The sequence below is a fragment of the Hyperolius riggenbachi genome, chromosome 1 (assembly GCF_040937935.1).
Source record: "Hyperolius riggenbachi isolate aHypRig1 chromosome 1, aHypRig1.pri, whole genome shotgun sequence".
Lineage (NCBI taxonomy): Eukaryota > Metazoa > Chordata > Amphibia > Anura > Hyperoliidae > Hyperolius > Hyperolius riggenbachi.
In genome coordinates, this window is record NC_090646.1 from 444,200,305 (window position 1) to 444,225,033 (window position 24,729).

The window sequence follows — 24,729 nt, forward strand, 5'->3', positions numbered from 1 at the left end:
CTCCTAACCAAACGGATCAGATTGAACCGAAATTCAGATCGATTTAATTAATCTCATCAGATTGGTTTGGAGATTTTTGTCCATTAGTGGTCCCAAATGATCATTTACGATCCTTCATACGAAGAATCATTTGTAATCGATCGTTTTTTTGGTCACTTAACTGTCACTGAACTACTTCAGCCTGACCATAGAGGCTGGAAAACCGCGATTGCCTGCACTCCCACGATTGTGCGCACAAGCACGGTGTCCACTACACACCACTACACAAAGATTGCCGCCGAGAGGACTACCATTTATATTCTGGAGGTGTCAACTAGTAAAAACAAAGATGCTCACCTGACATAATCAATAAAGGTCTTTGCGGTTGTTTGAAGACTGAGGTGCGTTAAACGTGTCGTTTTGTCTGTCAGTGTGAAGCGGGCATAACCCTTACACTACCTGATCGACATGTACACACACCAGATCTTTTAAAGCACTTTATTCTACCAATTTAGGAATGTAATGTGATTTCTGACCTTTAGCGATTAAAACACGACTCTGCGCCAACTCCGTAATTTTTGGTGGGGCTTTTGCCATGCATTCCCTTTTGGCATGCCATAGTCCAGGTGTTAGGCCACTTGAAACAACTTTTCCATTACTTTTGTGGCCAGAAAAAGTCTTTGTAGGTTTTGAAATTCGCCTGCCCCTTGAAGTCTATGGAGATTTGCAGATTCACAAATTTTTGTGCAGATTCGCATTCGAAATTTACGAACTCAAAATTTTATATTCGGCCCATCACTACTCTCAGAGGGGCTGAATGTTAGGACAGAAAACCATATATGAGTCATAGTCCAATCTTGCCACCACACCTCCAGCACACAGAAGATACCTCTTCAAGAGTGAAGAACTGCCGGGGTGCGATACCACCGTGCCAATATTTTAAAAGCATTCTCCTTCCCTTTACTAGATAATGAGTATTCTGCAGAACAAAAAAAAAGCCCACTGTTATCAAACTTGAGATCATAGTTTTCTCTCCCAGTACCTTCCTCAGTGAAAATGTTTCTCCCATCCCTGGAGGAAACATAGGCTTATCCCAGAGGGGCGTAAGAGGACCCACATACATAGTGGTTTTATGGCCAGAGGATAGCTTATCCCATACCTGTTAGATCGTCTATTCACCCTCTTCCAAAACCAAGAAGATATTGCTATAAGAAGTAATTGTAAAGGGTACAGCAGTCTAGGTATTATGTTCATCTAAATAATATTCATTTGCCCCATCCAAGAGTGGGGCATACAGGTCCAGCCTAACAAATCCTTATCAAACTCCAACGGCAACACGTTCTACTAAAGAGCAGATCTATCTTCTTAGTTTTCTGCATAGCCAGATATGTGATTTCGTCTTCCCTCCATTTAAAGGGGAAGAAGCATCTTAGTGCTTTGCTCCACTTGTGGGAGATAGAAATATTTAGTCTTTCACTTTTCTGAGTATTAATTTTGAAATTACTAAAGGACCCAAACAGCTTGATGCCTGTGAAAATATTTGGTAATTACAGTATATGGTAGGTTGGTTACAAAAAAGAGGATATCATCAGTGAAGATTGCCATCTTGTACTGACACAGGTGTACTTTAATCACAAAGATATCTAACAGCTATGTCCAAGTGATCCATAGAGAGGATATATAATGGAGGGGAAAGAGGACAGCCTTGCCTAGTATCATTTGTGATCTGGAAAGCATCTGACAGGTGCCCGTTAACTCTGATACATGCTGAGGGATTATCATATAAGACGAACACCTTTGTGTAAAAGTTAGGTTGAGCTGGAAAGCCCTTTTGAGCTAACAAGCATTGCAAGAATCGCCAGGACAACCTATCAAATTCTTTCTCACCATTGAGGGACAACAGCAGGTCATAACAATCAAATCTTTACACAATTTGTGCCCTGGATAACTGGTATTGTTTAAAAAGAAATACATATGGCAGCCTCCATATGTCTCTCACCTTAGATTCATTTTAAGTCCAAACTGAAAAGCTACATGTTTACGAACACTTGACTATTTCCTGCCTGCAACTATGTATTGATCTGAGACATATATATGCAATTTGAGTCCTCTTCAGGTTCTGGCTGGTCAAAACTAGAAGTGGCTGTCTCGCTGCGGCTAATGTGCGAAATGAATGAAATCCTGGTGGCTCAGATCTTCTTCCCCAGCTCTGGCTACTCCCCCTGTCCCTTTACCTATTGAGGTTTGGTTGCCGGGGACACAAGCAGTGCTTCCAGAGTTGTTTGTTGCAGCAGGAATGCAGGGTTTCCTGCTGTTCGTTCCTGCAGAGTGGGTGCTGGCAGAAGCATTGTCTGCAGCATTCCCGCTCTACTTCCCTGCCGCGACAAACGACTCTGGCTGCACTGCGTGTGTCCCTGGCTGCCAGAAGCCAGTAGGAGGGGGAGGAGCCAGAGCCAGGGGACAGGAATGGCAGAGTATCTGCCAGGAATTCATTCATTTTGCACATTAGCCGCAGCGAGACGGCCACTTCTAGGTTTAACTGGCCAGAACCCGAAGTGGCAAGACTTTGGGTTCTGGCCGTAACATATATAACAAGTGCTTAAATGGGTTCTTTGGGGGGTTTTGAAAAAAAAAACGGACACTCACCTGGGGCTTCTACCGGCCCCTTGCATCTGTCATGTGCCTGCGCCGTCCTCTAAGATCCGCCATTCCCCGCCGCCGACATAGGTCAATTATTCATCTTACTAGACAAATACAATTGCGGCTGCGCAGCTGTGGCCACACGCGTCCTAGTTAGACGGATGATTAACCGGTGACAGCGGCGGGGAATGGCAGATCGTAGAGTATGGTGCAGGCACATGACAGCTGCAGGGAGCCGGTAAAAGCCCCAGGCAAATGGCTGTTTTCTTTTCAACCACCCCCCCCCCCCCCCGCACAATCCCTTCAAGATGAGTCACCTCTCAATATACAGCCAGTATAAGAAAGATAACAAATCTACCAATATGTAGGGTTTTATAGGCCAGTAATCAGTACTATCAAAAATATATATGATATCAGTGGCGTAGCTTAGGAGCATTGGGCCCCGATGCAAGTTTTACATGGGGCCCCCCAAGCACTCTATACATACAGCGCGCCAAAACTTGCCAATGGCAACTACAGTGTCAGAGGTGCAAGAAGGGGATGGGGAACAGTTTGTTAATGATTATCACTATTCAAAGTATCTATAAAAGTAATTATTATGAGGACTATAATCAGAGAAAAAGCATGTGTGCATCAACCAAGTGAACCTGACAAATCTGGCTTTGCAAATTTGGCCTATTGGCTAATCACGAGACATTGCTCATGCAAATAAGCATTTGCTTTCGCATGCCTAAATATGCAGGGTCAAAACCAAAAACCGCAAAACAATCGCCCTGCGGGAATTAGTTCATGCTATACAGCACTATCCAGGGGCGCCACGAGGAGGCTTCCCATTGCCCCCATACAACCAGGGGGCCGCGGGGGTCCCAGGCACTCTCACCGCCTGGAACCCACACAGCGGCACCCCGGAGGTGGAGGCCAGGGGGTGCAGGCGATCTCCCCAGCGTGGCCAGCGCCGGGAAGAGCCGCCCGCACACACCTCCCAGGATTAAAAACAGGCACTTACCTCAACGTCCATTGCGTTCTGCTATATGCACATAACCTGGGCGCGACACATAAGGGGCGGACAGGCGTAAATAGCCTGCTCCAGGGCTCTCACCTCCTAAAACAAGCCACTCACTACCTGCCCTCAGAAGAAAGAAATGCAATGCTGACTATAATCAGAGAAAAAGCATGTGTGCATCAACCAAGTGAACCTGACAAATCTGGCTTTGCAAATTTGGCCTATTGGCTAATCACGAGACATTGCTCATGCAAATAAGCATTTGCTTTCGCATGCCTAAATATGCAGGGTCAAAACCAAAAACCGCAAAACAATCGCCCTGCGGGAATTAGTTCATGCTATACAGCACTATCCAGGGGCGCCACGAGGAGGCTTCCCATTGCCCCCATACAACCAGGGGGCCGCGGGGGTCCCAGGCACTCTCACCGCCTGGAACCCACACAGCGGCACCCCGGAGGTGGAGGCCAGGGGGTGCAGGCGATCTCCCCAGCGTGGCCAGGGCCGGGAAGAGCCGCCCGCACACACCTCCCAGGATTAAAAACAGGCACTTACCTCAACGTCCATTGCGTTCTGCTATATGCACATAACCTGGGCGCGACACATAAGGGGCGGACAGGCGTAAATAGCCTGCTCCAGGGCTCTCACCTCCTAAAACAAGCCACTCACTACCTGCCCTCAGAAGAAAGAAATGCAATGCTGACTATAATCAGAGAAAAAGCATGTGTGCATCAACCAAGTGAACCTGACAAATCTGGCTTTGCAAATTTGGCCTATTGGCTAATCACGAGACATTGCTCATGCAAATAAGCATTTGCTTTCGCATGCCTAAATATGCAGGGTCAAAACCAAAAACCGCAAAACAATCGCCCTGCGGGAATTAGTTCATGCTATACAGCACTATCCAGGGGCGCCACGAGGAGGCTTCCCATTGCCCCCATACAACCACGGGGCCGCGGGGGTCCCAGGCACTCTCACCGCCTGGAACCCACACAGCGGCTCCCCGGAGGTGGAGGCCAGGGTGGGTTCCAGGCGGTGAGAGTGCCTGGGACCCCCGCGGCCCCCCGGTTGTATGGGGGCAATGGGAAGCCTCCTCGTGGCGCCCCTGGATAGTGCTGTATAGCATGAACTAATTCCCGCAGGGCGATTGTTTTGCGGTTTTTGGTTTTGACCCTGCATATTTAGGCATGCGAAAGCAAATGCTTATTTGCATGAGCAATGTCTCGTGATTAGCCAATAGGCCAAATTTGCAAAGCCAGATTTGTCAGGTTCACTTGGTTGATGCACACATGCTTTTTCTCTGATTATAGTTAGCATTGCATTTCTTTCTTCTGAGGGCAGGTAGTGAGTGGCTTGTTTTAGGAGGTGAGAGCCCTGGAGCAGGCTATTTGCGCCTGTCCGCCCCTTATGTGTCGCGCCCAGGTTATGCGCATATAGCAGAACGCAATGGACGTTGAGGTAAGTGCCTGTTTTTAATCCTGGGAGGTGTGTGCGGGCGGCTCTTCCCGGCACTGGCCACGCTGGGGAGATCGCCTGCACCCCCTGGCCTCCACCTCCGGGGTGCCGCTGTGTGGGTTCCAGGCGGTGAGAGTGCCTGGGACCCCCGCGGCCCCCCGGTTGTATGGGGGCAATGGGAAGCCTCCTCGTGGCGCCCCTGGATAGTGCTGTATAGCATGAACTAATTCCCGCAGGGCGATTGTTTTGCGGTTTTTGGTTTTGACCCTGCATATTTAGGCATGCGAAAGCAAATGCTTATTTGCATGAGCAATGTCTCGTGATTAGCCAATAGGCCAAATTTGCAAAGCCAGATTTGTCAGGTTCACTTGGTTGATGCACACATGCTTTTTCTCTGATTATAGTTGTAATTATTATGAGCACAGGACCAATAGAGAGCTAATACTGCAGTTCAGGGAGGGCCCTACGGGGCCCCTCTGGCCCAAGGGCCCCGATGCGGTCGCAACCTCTGCACCCCCTATTGCTACGCCCCTGTATGATATAACATGCTGTATATATAGTTTATATATTTTTGATAGCACTGTTTACTGGTCTATAAAACCCTACATAGATTTGTTTTCTTTTCTTGTACTTACTGTACTTGTATTAGTGTACCATGTTGTCCTGGGCAGAGCACTTCTCTGGTCTTAAAAAAACAATTGTACTGTTGTTAGTTAATTTATCAAATAATTTTCAAACGATTATTTCCAATTTACTAAATAAATCAATTGAAATAATCATGCATACAAATTGTACCTGTACAATTTTATTTTAGATAAGATCACATACAATCATTGAAATCCAGTGGTCGGGTCCATAAACTGGCTATATAAAATCGACTATATGATCGTTTTTCACCTATCGTGAGCAACTGCTGACTTTTTATTTACAATTCCAGCCAATGTATCTGATCGAAATAAAGAAACATTCATAAATATTGTACTGTTAACGAGCACCTAAACTATCAGTTCTGAAAATTGTTAGCTAGCTTCAGATTTAAATGGAAAGATCATTTTTGATGGTGTTAAAATGTAAAAAGACTCACAGCTCCCACCTATATTTATAGTAATCTTATAATGAAATGATGATAAGCATCTGTAAGCAGTTTTATGGCAAAGTGAGAAGAGAGCGCAGGAGATGAGGGTTTTCTAATGACACAGCTACAGAGCAGGGGCAGGCAGGAAAAATGACAGATAGTGAGAAGATTGAGGCTACGTTATTGCAGCATCCTTTGAAAATAGCACTTTTATAGAAGTCAGTTGTGCTTATAATGCTGACATGACACCAGCTGTGTGTATCAGGCGATAACAGTGGTAACCATTTATACACATGCACTACTGGCTAATTAAAAGATTGGGGGTTTGACAAAGGATTAAAGAGTCAGTGGACAAAAATTATATTTCAGTGGTAGGTGAATCATGGCAGAATATGCCAATCCCTGGCAGCTAAGACTTTGAGGCTACAAAGCCAAAATCCTTCAGCTCTTACTGAACCTCTGGTAATATGTACCACAATGTTGCTATGTACCACAATGTTGCTGGGTAAGTATTCAAAGCTGGGAAATTAGGCACATATCTATTCCATATTACTAGCTGTTAGCTGATACAACTCTTCCACCTTTGCTGAAAGCAGAAATATCAGATTGTGATGCCTAGAACACTAGATCCCAATAACAGAAGCCTGAAGGGCCCATATTGTCAAAAGCACGGTAGTGGGGCAATTTTACTGTTACAGTGACAAGGTAGCATGTGTTCTTCAAGTTGTGTGATCTGTGCAACCTAGGTAAAGTGAGCATTGCTAGGGTAATGCATGCTGTGCTACTTGCATAGTACGCGTTACTCTAACAAAGCTCACCTTACCTAGGTAATGCGGTTTGCACAAAGTGTCACAGCAAGTAATAGTAAAGTTGCGGTGCGCTCCCTACACATGCCAACTTTACCATGCTTTTGTGAATATGGGCCCTAATGTGGTATTCTAGTAAACAGGACTTGTTGTCACAGATGGTCATGGATTTTCCATGGAAGAAGACAAAGGCTTAATAGAGCATTATTAGTATTAAAGCGAACCTGAACTCAGAACTTCCTCTCTGCTCTAAAATACAAGCAACAGCATAATAAACTTTAAAGAAAAACATTTCTTTGTTACAGAGTAACCAAGCAGCTCAGGGTGACCCAAACCACCAGGAATGTATAGGGGGATAAAACAGACCAAAAAGCCCTCTACTAATAAGCAGTGCTCGGTAACATTTGCCTTCTTAATTTCACCAAGCATTGCTTATTACTAGGAGGGCTTTTTGGTCTCTTTTATCCCCCTACACATGTACTGATGAGGGCCAAAAGCCCGAAACAGGCTGTCTACATGTGGGGTTGATGTGGCTGTGTAATATTTAAAGCTATAGGCTTGCTATACACCAGCGGTTCTGGATGCTTGCCTAGCTTACAGGGATGAAAAGAGATAATTTGCATATTCAGTAGTGGTGCATTGTGGGTAACCGCAAATGTTCACTTATAGCTAAATTATTCAAGTTTCCTTCTGTTTTAAGAAGGCAAATTTCACCGTACTTTGTTACAGCTAATACAAATCCAGCAATAAGTCTGCAGTGCGTCTACTGGAAGCACACTTAGGGTTAACATCCTGTGTTTACAAATTAGTTGCTCTGTGGAGGCAGCCAGCTGACACAGCTGAGAGATCAAATTACAATTGTGATTAGACACAGATGAGGGGGAATTAGACAGTCGAAACTTTCTAAATACATACAGGGTGCATTTCTCTATGTTTTCATTTTGTCCTGTGCAAGAGTTCAGGTCCACTTGAACTACCGGTAGACATCATAGCAAGAACATGAGATAAAGTTAGACCAAAATGAGACTTCAGGGCATGGAAACACTACAAGCCTCAACTAGAAACAGCTATCACGAGTACAGATAAACCACAAACTTAACAAATGTAACTATTGTTAGCTCCAGGACCAATTCCACATGATTCTTAAACTCACTTTGCTCATGAATTAAATTCATTTGATGTTATTAAATGTGGGACTGGTGTCTCACAATTAAGGTATACAGTTGTCCTATATTCTACATACGCACTCCCTTCATAGCTGTTGTGGATCTGCGCACGAAGCTGTTGTCTATCACCCGTAAATCTGAGTCAGATCATGTGTGATGAATGTGCAATAGAGGAAGAATCCCTCTAAATATACTCCTACCCACAACTATTTTTGTATTGTATTTAACAGCTATTTTATAGTATACATTATAGCTAAAGCACACCTCTGGTGCACATAAAAAACACAGAGGTACGCTAATGCCTAAAGCTTAGTTCACACTGCAAAATGCAATCGCTAAGTGATGAGCGATTGTGATTTTGTATTGCGATTTTCAGAGCAATTTTTGAGGGAATGTGCATTTTTTTATACATGCCTTTAGGGCTCGTTTACATCTAGGGCATTTTCGGCCTTTTTTCAAAATCGCTCACAAAACGCTTGTGCAATGATTCTCTATAAGAAGGTTCATATCAGTGCGTTTCGTCCACTTTGCTCTCTGCAAAGCGGTGCCTGTATCATTTTTGGGCCATTTTGCTGTAATGAAAGGTATATGAGGAACGCTAAACGCTCACAAAACCGTTTTATGCAGCGATTGCGCTTGCGTTTTTAAGAATAAATACTTACTTACTTCTCCCCAAACAATTATACAGTCTTAACTGTTGAATATACGTAAGCTGCTATAAAATAGCTTGAACATTAGAAACTTCTGCAGTCTCACCTGGTACATCTCCCAGTCATGCTCCACTGCGCATGGCTAGGAGTGTATGGCGCCTGCTCATTACTAACTGTGTAGGCGCAGAACACTCCTGGTCACCATGCGATAGGGGCACGTGCATGGCTGGGCTGCGCATGCACAGTGTGACTATGAGTATGACTGAGAAATGTACCGGGCGAGATGGTGGAGGAACAGAGCGGTCTGCATGGGGCTGGAAGAAGCCGCAGATAAGAGACATATAAAGTTTTAGGTTTCCTGCCATCTGCACATGCGCAGAAGAACCCAACTGAGTCAGTTACCAAGTCTGACTGCAGCCATCCAGGAGGACGGCAAGGGATGCAGCAGTGCTCATGGAGCTGGAGGAAGCCCCGGGTAAGTATAAAATCTTTCTTATTAATGCTCTTAGGCAAACTTTAAGAAAGAAACAAGAAAAAATACCACAATCCTTACAACATACAAAATAACCACAATCTTTACAGCACACAAACACAATTTGCTGCGGTGCTGCCCTGGGCTCTTTTATCCCTCACTTGACTGCATTGACACTTCTGACGGTTTAGTTGGCAAAAAAAATACCACTAGAAGACCGCCAATTACAAAAAAAATAGTTTCCCAATATCCAGCAGTAAACTCTCCACCAAAGATAGCTAACACTGTCCCACAGCAATTTCTCCCTTTTCCCCCCTTCCCAAGCAATACTAACCTACCATCACCCCAACATTTTCACCCAAACAAAACCTCCTCACTACAGACTGGTGGCCAGGTGATCCGGGGCCACTTTCAAATCATTCACTGGGGTCCCAGAGAAGAATAATGTTGATCACAATGATGGTGTAGCCCCCCATCTGTGCAGTGACTCACGTGCTCTCCTCCACTCAATCCCCCTCGCCCGCTATCTGTCTGCCCGAAGTCCATCCAGGCTGTCCGCCCGTCCGCCTTCTCTGTCTGTGCTGTGCTCTGCTGTCATCCCACTCCTTGTGCTGCCCGGCATATTCAAACTTTAGATCAGCGCTTGCTGGACTCACATAGGAGAGCGAGAGATCCCATGCATAGTGCAGCCTCATATATTTCAAATCCAGGAAGTGAGTGTGATGGCACTTTTTGTAAGCGCTGCACTATGCACGGGAGCTTTTACTCTCCTATGTGAGCACCTGAAAGCACTGATCTAAGATCTGAATATGCCGGGCAGCACAGGGAGCGGGATGCAACACAGATGCGGACAACAGACGGCCGAACTAGACGCAGACCGGGCGGGTGCATGGACTGGATGAACAGCCGTCGGATAGATAGTGGTTGGCGGGTAAGCCACAGCAGTACTCACGGCAATACTGCCCCAGCATTCCCCCAGCGCTCTAGGCACCGGCCTTGGTGGCCAGCCCACAAATCCAACCCTGGTGGCTGGAGTTAGGCATAGATAGGGGAGAGTTAATGTTAAGCATAGATAGGGTGTATCTATAATAGCAATAAAAGAATGATGGTAATAGGCACAAGATAATGTAACAGAATATTGGTAATTTTACTAATATTTTATTTTTTCACTGTGGTAGAATAAAGTTATTATTAAAGTTATGATCAAACTTGGGAAAGTTTTAGTAACACTACACTAGTTGGTAACTTACAAAACACCCATTTTGGAAAAGTTTTGGTTGTTAGCTTTCCATAATGGTGACATTTGTGGCCTTCTTCTGATGTCCAGACTCTTCTGTGGCTATGCAAAGTATGGAGCTAAGATTGGCCTGTACACAGCCAAATGCACAGTTTGGAGTTAATGGCCTGCTAAATGCCCAGCTAGCAATCAAATGAGATATTTGTGATATTATTTTAACCGTGATACATTGTAGAATACATTGAAGCCTATGTCTTGTGAATTCTTTTTTGTGACAAACTGAATCATAAGCATTAAAAATTGTATTAAACATGTGCCAAAATAAAAAGCTTGTAAAAATAAAACAAAGGGACAGAATTTAAAATAGAGTACATAAATTGTTACTGTGAGGCCTCAGCTTTTTAAATATGTATACCACGAGGGTATATTACTGTTATTTTTGCAAATAAGGGCAAATAATTTTTGTAAATTACTGCTAGGGTACAATGAGAAAACAAAAAACACAACATATATTATCCCCATACATTGCACTAGGGACATAATTAAAATTTTGGGATAACCAGAACAACTGAGCAAACAAAATGTGTGGGTTTTATCTATGGTAGCATTGTTTATTTTAAAAAACTATAGTAGATGGAAATAGAGAAATAGTGTATTTTTTTTTCTCTTTCCCCTTTAAAATGCATAGAGAATAATATAATTTCTAAAAAAAAAAAAAAAGACTAATTTGTGGAGAAAAAAGTGATAAAGTTATTGGTCAATGAATGAGAGGAGCACTGAAATGTGAAAATTGTTCGAATATATACCGTATATACTCGCATATAAGCCTACCCGCGTATAAGCCGAGGTGCCCACTTTTCCCTCAGAAACCAGGAAAAAGTGATTGACTCTCATATAAGCCCCCCTGCCCAGTATAGCCCACTCCACAGTAGCTTGATGTGCCCCCAGTGCAAGTCAGCCCCTCTCCCCATAGCCATATGTGTCCCAAGAATGATAAAGCTGTGTCCCTGTTCATTGCACCGCTGAAACGTTGCTGGCATGCTCCGCTCCACAAGCCAAGGGACGCAGGTAGTCTTGAGCTGTGCACTCTGCACACCATGTTGCAGGGGATGGGGAGCACTGAAACAGCAGGGAGCCAGCTGGCAAGAGCAGGATCACTAGTGCATGATCTTTACGCTCCTCTGCCAGTAACAAAACCTGCTCCACCATCCGTTCTGCTCCACTAACTCGCATATAAGCTGAGGGGGTAACTTTTCAGCACATTTTTTGTGCTGAAAAATTAGGCTTATATGCGAGTGTATACAGTAAGGTGAAAAAACACTGAAAGGACAACTGAAATAAGCGGTATATGAAGGCTGTCATATTTATTTCCTTTTAAATAATACCAGTTTCCTGGCAGCCCTGGCGATCTTTTTAGCTGCAGTAGTGTCACACCAGAAACAAGCATGCAGCTAATCTTGTCAGAAACACCTGATCTGCCCGTATTAGAAGCAGAGGATCAGCAGGATAGCCAGGCAACTGGAATTGCTTAAAAGGAAATAAATAATGGCAGCCTTCATATACTTCTCCATGCAGTTGTCCTTTATGGCTGAAGTGGTTTATATATAATATTACAAGAGTAGTGATCAGATTAAACTGGAGAACAAAAAATTGTAGATGTGAATTAAAATATTCAGTCCTCATCAATAGGCCCTTTCCTGCACCTTCCTTGACAGATACTGCAGCAACACATTTCAGAAACAGAACACCAGGCAACTCTAGTGGCTGTAACAGTCCCCATTTCTCACTGTGTTCTTTTCACATTTTAGGGAAGGTATCCTGAGAAGTGAGGTGGTTATTGCTCTCTCTCACCTCCTTGATGACTCGGAGGATATAGTCCGGAGGAACATGCATCAGACATACGAGATGCTTTCTGAACTTCCTTCTGGTAAGTACTTCTATAATGAAATATTATTAAAAGGTAAAAGTATCATACTTGCAATTACCATCTGTATGCTACCATCATTGTTGTGTTATTTAGGTTATGGCAGGATAAGGTAACTGCCCTAAGGTAGTAAGTGCATTGGCATTCCATGTTAGCCAGACCCTCACTACTTTACATGAATGTAGATTGGATAATCTGGGAGACTACAATTGTGCATTGCTTCGGTTGGATGCCAGTAACATCAGAATTGTCAGTGCTATTTAGAACATGTCCAATAGGAGCATTACCAAATGAATGCCACTAGGTGGCAGGATTGCCTGACATCTATCTTTGTGTATTGCTGTTTCTGTATAGGCCTTTCAGCATCCTATGATTTATTTCTAGTAATATTACATCTGGTTCCTTGTGCCTTGAGTAATAAAGGGGCACTGGGAGAAGATTTTTACAGCAGAATGTAATGTATTTCCTAAAGAAGCTAATAAAGTGTACTGTCTTGCTTCTCCTTGTAGAAACAAACCAACCTATGGGCAGTAAAACAAATGACTGTGCTGCATGACAATAGTTACTATGAGGTGTGTGGCCGGGCAATCATAAGCATTCTCTTTGTTGGCTGAGCATACAGGACAGAACTAATCAGATCCAACGTATTATTCAACTATCTGTGTTCAGAACAGGTCTGGATCTTGGGGGAAATTACAGATAGTAGCCATACATGTAATGATTTTGGCGGGCAATCGACCAAGAGACTGATCTTTCTCTAATCAAATATGATTGTAGAGAGATCTGTTGGCTGCCATAAATCGCAGGCTGATTCTCTATTGATTTCAGCATGAAATCTTATTTTGTGGGAATCGGCCTTGTGAAATCACCTTGCTGCCCCCGGCTGCTGTCCCCCTAATGTTTTATGTCCTTACAAACCCCCGCCCCCCACTGCAGTTATACTTTATCTGCTGCTGTCCGTGCTAAGGGTCCTTGTTCTTCCACATTTGCACCCCCACGTGGTAGCCAATGTTATAGCACGTGGGGCACACGTGTGATGTCACACACGTGCCTCAGTGCTATATGCTGGTAGTCACATGGGGCCCAAATGTGGACATAGGGTACAGACACTCAAGGGGATGGCGGACATATAAGGTACTGCACCAGCACCGGGGGGTGGGGACACATAAAGCATTGGAGGGACAGCTTCTGAGGGTTGCCGGCATCATTTTGTGAATATCGCAAGCTATTACCGACACGCACCCGATTGAGCATGTTGGCCCAAGATTTCCCAGCATGTCCAATCGATACATGTGACCAATTTCTGCCCAAAATTGGTTGAATTGCCGATCGGGCATGCTCTGGGCAGCACCGATTTTCATCAGATTCAATAATAATCGAATTTGATAATCGATTGGCTGCCAAGTATATATATGAATTAGAAAGGACTTAAGACTCTGTAGACTGTAGAGGTCCTTCAGACATACGATCTCAGGGCTTTCTGCCAGCTGACGGGCACAGGGATTCTTTGCTTATTCAAGTAAGCACTCTGTTCTTAAAACCTTGCATAGGGCGAGGAATGATGAGCAGGAAGTTTGCAGTAACAATGATCTGGCAGGTTTTCCAACTTCCCTGATCCTTCTCAGCCATCCTTAAACATTATTGACATTAGATTTCTAGTTAAATCTAGAGGCTCAGTTCAAGGGGAGGTAACTAAAATAGTACAAAGCGTTTCTCCTTTTCATAATTTTCTTTCAGAAATGCCAATAGAGCGCGCCCTAGTGGCTGCTGCTCTGCTCTGGCGCTTTGAGTCCGCAAGGAGAAAAGCGCAATATAAATGTTATTTGTCTTGTCTTGTCTTGTCTAATTTAAAAAAAGTTAATTTACTTCCAACAAGCAGCTGGGTGAGGATAAAATGCCAACCAGCAGTTTGTGAGGTGGCAGAGAATGGAATTAACAAGTTTTTAAAAAGGCTTGATTCTAATTTAAAGCCAAGGGCCCTTTTGGAATTAAATTTTTCTACTGAGTTTCCCCCTATGAATTAATTTTCAGTACTACTGAAAAAAATACCCCAAAACTAGATAAAAAAAAAGTACAATGAAAATTATTTTGAGTATTTTGGTGTTTGCTGGTGGTTTAAAAGGCAATTTATTGACAAGGTGTAAAATTTAACCAAGGAGGAAAAGTTAATTGCATATGGACCATGGTTCCTTTCTTATAAGTCCATGTTCTAAATGCAACTATAAAGGTGGAGAGTTTGATGCGGGCTGAATCCTGGGAAATGTCCTTAATGCTTTTCCCACTCCATCTCTCCTCATCGCCCTCAACTACAGTAATCATTATAGGCCCCATTTTCAAACTTTGCAGTCCCTTTACGCTCTCTTGTACCTTGTACCGGTAAAGGTTAAGGCCTCATTCACACCTAAAATCGAAAACGCAAGCGTTTTGCGTTTGTGCGCTTTTCCCCCCCCTCCCGTCACTTCATTGCGTGCTGCATCTCTGGTAAAAACGCTTGTCTAAGCGCTTTTCCAGAGCGGTTTTGTAATTTACTCCCTGATGCAAGTCAGGAAGTGAACCCTTTGACCCGGAAAATAATAAGTACAATGTATTTATTCTTAAAACCGCGAACGCAATCACTGCACAAAGCAATTTTTTGAGCGTTTTGCGTTTTTGCTATAACTTTCATTGTAGCAAAAACGCCCCAAAAATGGTACAGGCACCGCTTTGACGACCGCAAAGTGGGCACAACGCGCTGATATGAACCTTCTCATACAGAGTCATTGCACAAGCATTTTATGGTTGGTTTTGAAAATCGCCTGCGCTTGAAAAAACGGCAAAAACGCCCCTAGTGTGAACGAGTCCTGACAGAGGTTCTGGAAGTCCATCATTTTTCTTATTTCCAATATCTGGCACTTGGTCAGGAATATGGGCCTTAAAGAGAACCAGAGACGAAGAATAAATAGATTTAGACATACCTGGGGCTTCCTCCAGCCCAATAAGCCTGGATCGCTCCCACGCCATCTTTCTCCGCTGCCTCTATCTGCCGGTACCTGGTCCTGTCATTTCGGCCAGTCAACGCAAGCGCAGTGCGCTCCCTCCGTACTGCGCAGGTGCATGCGTAAAGCGATGGAGGCCCCTGTGGATGCGGAAAACTTGCCGCGCCCAACGGAAGTGACGGGACCCGGTACCGGCGGATAGAGGCAGCGGAGAAAGGCGGCGTGGAAGCGATTCAGGCTTATGGGGCTGGTGGAAGCCCCAGGTGTGTATAAAATCTTTTTCCATTTTTAAGGTTCCCCTCGTCTCTGGTTCCCTTTAAACAACTATGCCAAGTGACTTGGATTCTCTGCCTTTCTGCAACTCTTCATTCTTGTATGTTCTGTTGTTTGCATTTGGGTTACCCATGTGACTGTATTATAACACATTTTTCAATAAAAAAAAAATGATTGAAAGAAATGCAAATGTAAAAATGCATTCCAAATTATATGGCTTAACCATTCACTGTATTTTAAGCTCCATAAGACGCTGTCGACCATAAGACGCACCTAGGCTTAGAGGATAAGATCCAGAAAAAAATATTCTAAATCACGTGCGTCTGCAGGGCTGGCACCAGAGCTCCCCACACCTGCATCCAAGTTAATAGTGATCCCCCTACTTTATACACGGACAATTACCTACCTTATACATATGCACACAGATACTCACCGACCTTATACATATGTACACAGGTACACACCTACCTTATACATATGCACACAGATACTCACCGACCTTATACATATGTACACAGACACACACCTACATTATACATATGCACACAGATACTCACCTACCTTATTCATATGCACACAGATACTCACCTACCTTATACATATGCATACAGACACACACCTACCTTATACATATGCACACAGACACACACCTACCTTATACATATGCACACAGACACACACCTACATTATACATATGCACACAGATACTCACCTACCTTATTCATATGCACACAGATACTCACCTACCTTATACATATGCTCACAGACACACACCTACCTTATACATATGCACACAGACACACACCTACCTTATACATATGCACACAGACACACACCTACCTTATACATATGCATACAGACACACACCTACCTTATACATATGCACACAGACACACACCTACCTTATACATATGCACACAGACACACACCTACATTATACATATGCACACAGATACTCACCTACCTTATTTATATGCACACAGATACTCACCTACCTTATACATATGCACACAGACACACACCTACCTTATACATATGCACACAGACACACACCTACCTTATACATATGCACACAGACACACACCTACCTTATACATATGCACACAGATACTCACCTACCTTATACATATGTACACAGTCACACACTGACCTTATACATATGCACACAGACACACACCTACATTATACATATGTACACAAATACTCAACTACCTTATACATATGCACACAGACACACACCTACCTTATACATATGCACACAGACACACACCTACCTTATACATAGACACACATCACACACGTCTACCTTATACATATGCAAACATCACACACATCTACCCTATACATATGCACACAGATACTCTCCTACTTTATACATTTGAACAAAAAAACTCACCTATTGTATACATATGCACACAGAAACACACCTACCTTATACATATGCACACAGATAATCACATGCACGCAGACGCACACCTACTTATACAGTACATATGTCAGATACTCACCTTCCTTATACATTTGCACACAGATTCTCACCTACCTTATATAAATGCACACAGATACTCACCTACCTTATACATATGCACACAGACACACACCTACCTTATACATATGCACACAGACACACACCTATCTTATACATAAGTACACAAACACACATCTATCTTATTTATATGCACACAGATATTCACCTACCTTATACATATGCACACAGATATTCATCTACCTTATACATTTGCACACAGACACACACCTACCTTATACATTTGCACACAGACGCACACCTACCTTATACATTTGCACACAGACACACACCTACCTTATACATATGCACACAGATACTCACCTACCATATACAATTGCACACAGACACACACCTACCTTATACATATGCACACAGATATTCACCTACCTTATACATATGTACACAGTCACACACTGACCTTATACATATGCACACAGACACACACCTACATTATACATATGTACACAAATACTCACCTACCTTATACATATGCACACAGACACACACCTACCCTGTACATATGCACACAGACACTCACCTACCTTATACATATGCACACAGACACTCACCTACCTTATACAATTGCACACAAACACACACCTACCTTATACATATGCACACAGACACACACCTACCTTATACATATGCACACAGACACACACCTACCTTATACATATGCACACAGACACACACCTACCTTATACATATGCACACATCACACACATCTACCCTATACATATGCACACAGAAACACACCTACCTTATACAGTACATATGTACACAGATACTCACCTACCTTATACATATGCACACAGACACACACCTACCTTATACATATGCACACAGACACACACCTACCTTATACATATGCACACAGACACACACCTACCTTATACATATGCACACAGACACACACCTACCTTATACATATGCATACAGACACACACCTACCTTATACATATGCACACAGACACACACCTACCTTATACATATGCACACAGATATTCACCTACCTTATACATTTGCGCACAGACACACACCTACCTTATACATATGCACACAGACACACACCTCCCTTATACATATGTACACAGATATTCACCTACCTTATACATTTGCACACAGACTCACACCTACCTTATACATATGCACACAGACACACACCTCCCTTATACATATGCACACAGATATTCACCTACCTTATACATTTGCACACAGACACACACCTACCTTATACATATGCACACAGACACACACCTCCCTTATACATATGCACACAGATATTCACCTACCTTATACATGTGCACACAGACACATACCTACCTTATACATATGCACACAGACACACACCTCCCTTATACATATGTACACAGATATTCACCTACCTTATACATTTGCACACAGACTCACACCTACCTTATACATATGCACACAGACACACACCTCCCTTATACATATGCACACAGATATTCACCTACCTTATACATTTGCACACAGAAACACACCTACCTTATACATATGCACACAGACACACACCTACCTTATACAGTACATATGTACACAGATACTCACCTTCCTTATACATTTGCACACAGATTCTCACCTACCTTATATATATGCACACAGATACTCACCTACCTTATATATATATATGCACACAGACACACACCTCCCTTATACATATGCACACAGATGTTCACCTACCTTATACATTTGCACACAGACACACACCTACCTTATACATATGCACACAGACACACACCTCCCTTATACATATGCACACAGATATTCACCTACCTTATACATTTGCACACAGACACACACCTACCTTATACATTTGCACACAGACACACACCTACCTTATACATATGCACACAGACACACACCTTCCTTATACATATGCACACAGATATTCATCTGCCTTATACATTTGCACACAGACACACACCTACCTTATACAAATGCACACAGACACACACCTCCCTTATACATATGTACACAGACACACACCTCCCTTATACATATGTACACAGATATTCACCTACCTTATACATACACACACAGACACATCCCTACCTTATACAAATGCACACAGACACACACCTCCCTTATACATATGCATACAGACACACACCTACCTTATACAGTACATATGTACACAGATACTCACCTACCTTATACATATGCACACAGACACACACCTACCTTATACATATGCACACAGACACACACCTACCTTATACATATGCACACAGACACACACCTACCTTATACATATGCACACAGACACACACCTACCTTATACATATGCATACAGACACACACCTACCTTATACATATGCACACAGACACACACCTACCTTATACATATGCACACAGATATTCACCTACCTTATACATTTGCGCACAGACACACACCTACCTTATACATATGCACACAGACACACACCTACCTTATACATATGCACACAGATATTCACCTACCTTATACATTTGCGCACAGACACACACCTACCTTATACATATGCACACAGACACACACCTCCCTTATACATATGTACACAGATATTCACCTACCTTATACATTTGCACACAGACTCACACCTACCTTATACATATGCACACAGACACACACCTCCCTTATACATATGCACACAGATATTCACCTACCTTATACATTTGCACACAGACACACACCTACCTTATACATATGCACACAGACACACACCTCCCTTATACATATGCACACAGATGTTCACCTACCTTATACATGTGCACACAGACACATACCTACCTTATACATATGCACACAGACACACACCTCCCTTATACATATGTACACAGATATTCACCTACCTTATACATTTGCACACAGACTCACACCTACCTTATACATATGCACACAGACACACACCTCCCTTATACATATGCACACAGATATTCACCTACCTTATACATTTGCACACAGAAACACACCTACCTTATACATATGCACACAGACACACACCTACCTTATACAGTACATATGTACACAGATACTCACCTTCCTTATACATTTGCACACAGATTCTCACCTACCTTATATATATGCACACAGATACTCACCTACCTTATATATATATATGCACACAGACACACACCTCCCTTATACATATGCACACAGATGTTCACCTACCTTATACATTTGCACACAGACACACACCTACCTTATACATATGCACACAGACACACACCTCCCTTATACATATGCACACAGACACACACCTCCCTTATACATATGCACACAGATATTCACCTACCTTATACATTTGCACACAGACACACACCTACCTTATACATTTGCACACAGACACACACCTACCTTATACATATGCACACAGACACACACCTTCCTTATACATATGCACACAGATATTCATCTGCCTTATACATTTGCACACAGACTCACACCTACCTTATGCATATGCACACAGACACACACCTCCCTTATACATATGCACACAGATATTCACCTACCTTATACATACACACACAGACACATCCCTACCTTATACAAATGCACACAGACACACACCTCCCTTATACATATGTACACAGATATTCACCTACCTTATACATACACACACAGACACACACCTATCTTATACATATGTACACAGATATTCACCTACCTTATACATTTGCACACAGACACACACCTCCCTTATACATATGTACACAGATACTCACCTACCTTATGCATATGCACACAGACACACACCTACCAGCTCCACACGTCCCTCTCCTCCTGCGTCCAGATTGTCCTGGGAAGGAGGGGGGAGTTGCTCAAAGTTCTTCTCTCTTCTGAACTTCAGTATCGGCTCAGCATGGCACAGCCTGGAGGGAGAAGAGCAGGAGGGGGGGGGGGGGGGGGAGTATATAAAGCATAGACAAGCCTTCCTCCACTTTCCACGCTGTCACCCCCTCTGCTGGCAAGACATAGGTTTGCATCCCCTTAGTGAAGCTGATCTGGGGGGAATTTGCCTTATGGATCTAAAAATATGTCTTTGTAATATGTACAGTATGTGTAAAGCTGCTGTTGCAATCTTACCAATAAAGGTACAGTTACACATGGCCCCTCGCACCCACAACAAGTATGGCCACCATGGGACCGTTTCTCCCAACTTCATAGCAATAAACATGTCACCCCAGTGAAGCCATGTCCCCCACATATAGCAGCAGTAGTACCAGTCTTCTCCTGTATAGCCATGCTCACCCAGTAGTACCATATTCTTCCCAACCCCATATAGCAATACCTTTCTTCACCTTGCTTTGCTATCTCTTGCAGTAGGCATTCATGTGATTTCAGAAGCTCCAACAGGATAAAAAGGAGAGGACAGTCTTCAGGAAAGTGAGGCAGGCCCATACACACTAATTACCATTTTGATTTTCTGCAATTTAATTTTGGCAAAAAGGACTAGCCTGTTGCTGAAGCTGATGTTTTTGGTGTATGGGGACCTGTCGTTACTTGGCACCCTCAAAGACTGTAATGTAAATGTTTGGCTGTGGGGCACTAGGTATAACATAGCCGAGCCCTGAGAAGGCAGTGGGCAGAAAGGTTAATGTCAGGAACAATAATGAGGGAGGCTGGTGGTAGATATTGGAGAAGAGAGGTTAGAAGTGGAAAGGGAGATTAGTGTTAGAGGTAGAGAGTGAGATTAGTGTTAGACATTAAAGAGTAACTGTTAGGCGTAAATTTAAAAAATAGTTTTCTATATCCCTCTTTAATCAAGCCTAAAAAACATGCTAAAAAGGCACTGGCACATTAAAAAAGCATTCACATTTATACATTAATATGATTTACAAATCATTGCCTCCCAGCTCCTAATTCGTACGAAGAAGCAGTGAATGCTGGGCGGCTTTTTGTTTTCCTCTTCTACTCTCTGTGCCTCCCCTTCATTTCATATTCCTCCCCTTTATGTAGTAGTGCAGCCTGATTGGCTGCTCTCTCTGCCCCTCAAGTTTCCCCAGCCACGCCTCTGCACTGCTCTGATTGGCAATACAGAGATGTCACCGACGTCATCTGTAGTTGCCGGAGGACTGAATACAAGACTGTTTGCGGCGGCTAATGCGCAGGGCCGACCCGCTCATGAGGCGGGGTGAAACATTTGCCTCAGGCGGCAGATCTGGGGGGCGGCACCCGCCCGTCCATGGACGCTGGGGCCGCCCGCCGAGCTGGAGGGGTAGCGGGCAGAAAGGGGGTATTGGGCCTAGCGGCGGGGAGGGGGGTCGGACCCCCCCCTCCCTCGCCTGGGTCCCCCGATCTGCGCTCCTCCTCCAGCGTAAAGTACCAGCCAGCGTGCATATGAGAATAGGCAACGGGCGGGGGAATCACTCACCTTCCGCGTTCCATCGCGTGCTCCACTGACGTCACTTCCGGCAACGCCGCCCACTGTATTGTAAGTGGACGGCCTTGCAGGAAGTGACGTCGGTGGAGCGCACGATGGAACGCGGAAGGTGAGTGATTCCCCCGCCCGTTGCCTCTTCTCATATGCAGGTTGGCTGGTACTTTACGCTGGAGAAGGAGCGCAGATCGGGGGACCCAGGCGAGGGAGGGGGGGGTCCGACCCCCCTCCCCGCCGCTAGGCCCAATACCCCCTTTCTGCTAGCTACCCCTCCAGCTCGGCGGCACCACCCCCCCCCCCCCCACCCACGGGGGGGGGGGGAGCGATTTTTTTTCTAATTTTGCCTAGGTCTAGGGCCGGCCCTGCTAATGCGGAACGTTAGTAGCGATCAGCTGATCAGAGCAGGCAGCAGCATAGAGGAACAAGTGCTGCACGGAGGTCTCACCACGCCGCTGGGGCAGACATACGACACGTCAGAAACCCCAGGGCTCAGGCAGAGATGGAGACAGTTTTTCTCCAAAACGAACAAAATGCACAATTCCACTGCGCTCAATCAGTCACTGTCTCCACTCGTCACCAATGAGTGCTGCTCCAATAGATACTCAGGGATCAAAGTACAAAAGCTGGTAAAACACAGGAACAAAAAGAAGAGAGGAGCGCTCTCTGGTGTATTAACTTTTTAATTGTACTGCTAACCGCAAGGCAATAAAATCACACTTACAATGTGCATATAAAATCAGAGCTTGTCACATAGCTATAGTACGTCACCGCGTTCTGATGTAACCTCAACCGCTTGGCTTGCGCGCTTCTTAATCCCAGGATTCCCCGCAGTACTGGCCATAGTGCGGAGGCAAGCCAAGCGGTTGAGGTTACATCAGAACGCGGTGACGTACTATAGCTATGTGACAAGCTCTGATTTTATATGCACATTGTAAGTGTGATTTTATTGCCTTGCGGTTAGCAGTACAATTAAAAAGTTAATACACCAGAGAGCGCTCCTCTCTTCTTTTTGTTCCAGAGATGGAGACAGACCTCTGTGCACAGCAGCACTCATCAGGAAGGCCACAGCAGCTTTGTGTATAGGGTTGCCACCCAGCCGGTATCTGGCCGGCCCAGCCGTTAATTCTCCTACAAAGCCGGCGCCTTTACCGGCACGTCATTTGCATGTCATTTGCCGGAAATTCTCGTAGCAGAACAGAGACGAGACCTCCCAGCTTTTTTCTTAGCTTGGCTTTCCTGTGGGTCACTGCTAGCCAATCAGGAGCGAGCATTTTCCCATCCCCAGGCTGTTTTCTTCTGACAGGCAGGCTCCTGGGGAAAGAGGAGGAGCCGATCTGTGTTTCCTCTGTGAGCAGCGTGTCTGTGTGCCCCATCCCTGCAGATTCAGTGCTGTCTGACTATAGCTGAGCGTGGCCGAGGCTGTGTGTGAGTGTATGGAGTTTCAGCATGGGGGAGAGAGGAGAGTTCAGGGGAGAGCACCCTGGCTGTGTGCATTCCAGGAAGCTGAGCCAGTCCAGCAGCAGAGTCCTGTGGAGAAAGGATCAGCAGCAGCTGCCCTGAGCCAGCCCAATATTTCAGCCTAAACTAAGTGTGAAGCTGCCCAGCCAGGTAAAGAGACAGTGAGTCACACAGTCACTACAGGCTCACACTGACAGCTGTCCAGGAAGCTCAGGGCTCATACACACTGGGATACTTTTGTGAGGGATTTTGCTGATCACCAGCGATCAGCAAATTGCTGTGTATAATGTAACCCTATGGGATCATTCACATTACAGAACTTGCAATTTTCCGAAATCGCCAATGCACTGTCTGCATCAGCATGTAGCATTTTTGGAGAAATTGTGATTCTCAGTCATTGAATCAAAATGCAGTTCACAATTCAATTCACAAGTGTGAATGGAATGCAAGTGTGAATGTGCCCTCTGTCAGACCTGGAACCCACTGGGAGTGTTTGCAGGGATCCGAAAAGCCAGCCCAGCACGCAGGAGACAGACAGAAAGCAGAGCCCAGCCACAGCCAGTAAGGGCAGCATGGTGGCGTAGCTGTAGTGGATTGCAATCTTGCTTTGCGGCGACACTATCTGAACAGCGTTTGTATGTTATCCCCGTGTCTGCATGTGTTTCTTGCAGACACTCAAGTTTCTTCTCACATCCCAAAACCATACA

General features: G+C 44.3%; 1 protein-coding gene across 3 annotated transcripts in view; it reads left to right on the forward strand.

Annotated features, from left to right (window-relative positions):
* Window positions 1-24,729, forward strand: part of RSPH14 (radial spoke head 14 homolog) — a 271,996-nt gene that overhangs the window by 15,416 nt on the left and 231,851 nt on the right. For all 3 annotated transcript variants that reach the window (XM_068238355.1, XM_068238359.1, XM_068238353.1), the window contains one exon: window positions 12,289-12,407. In XM_068238355.1, coding sequence (XP_068094456.1) covers window positions 12,289-12,407 — 119 coding nt within the window. The remainder of the gene's footprint in view (window positions 1-12,288; window positions 12,408-24,729) is intronic.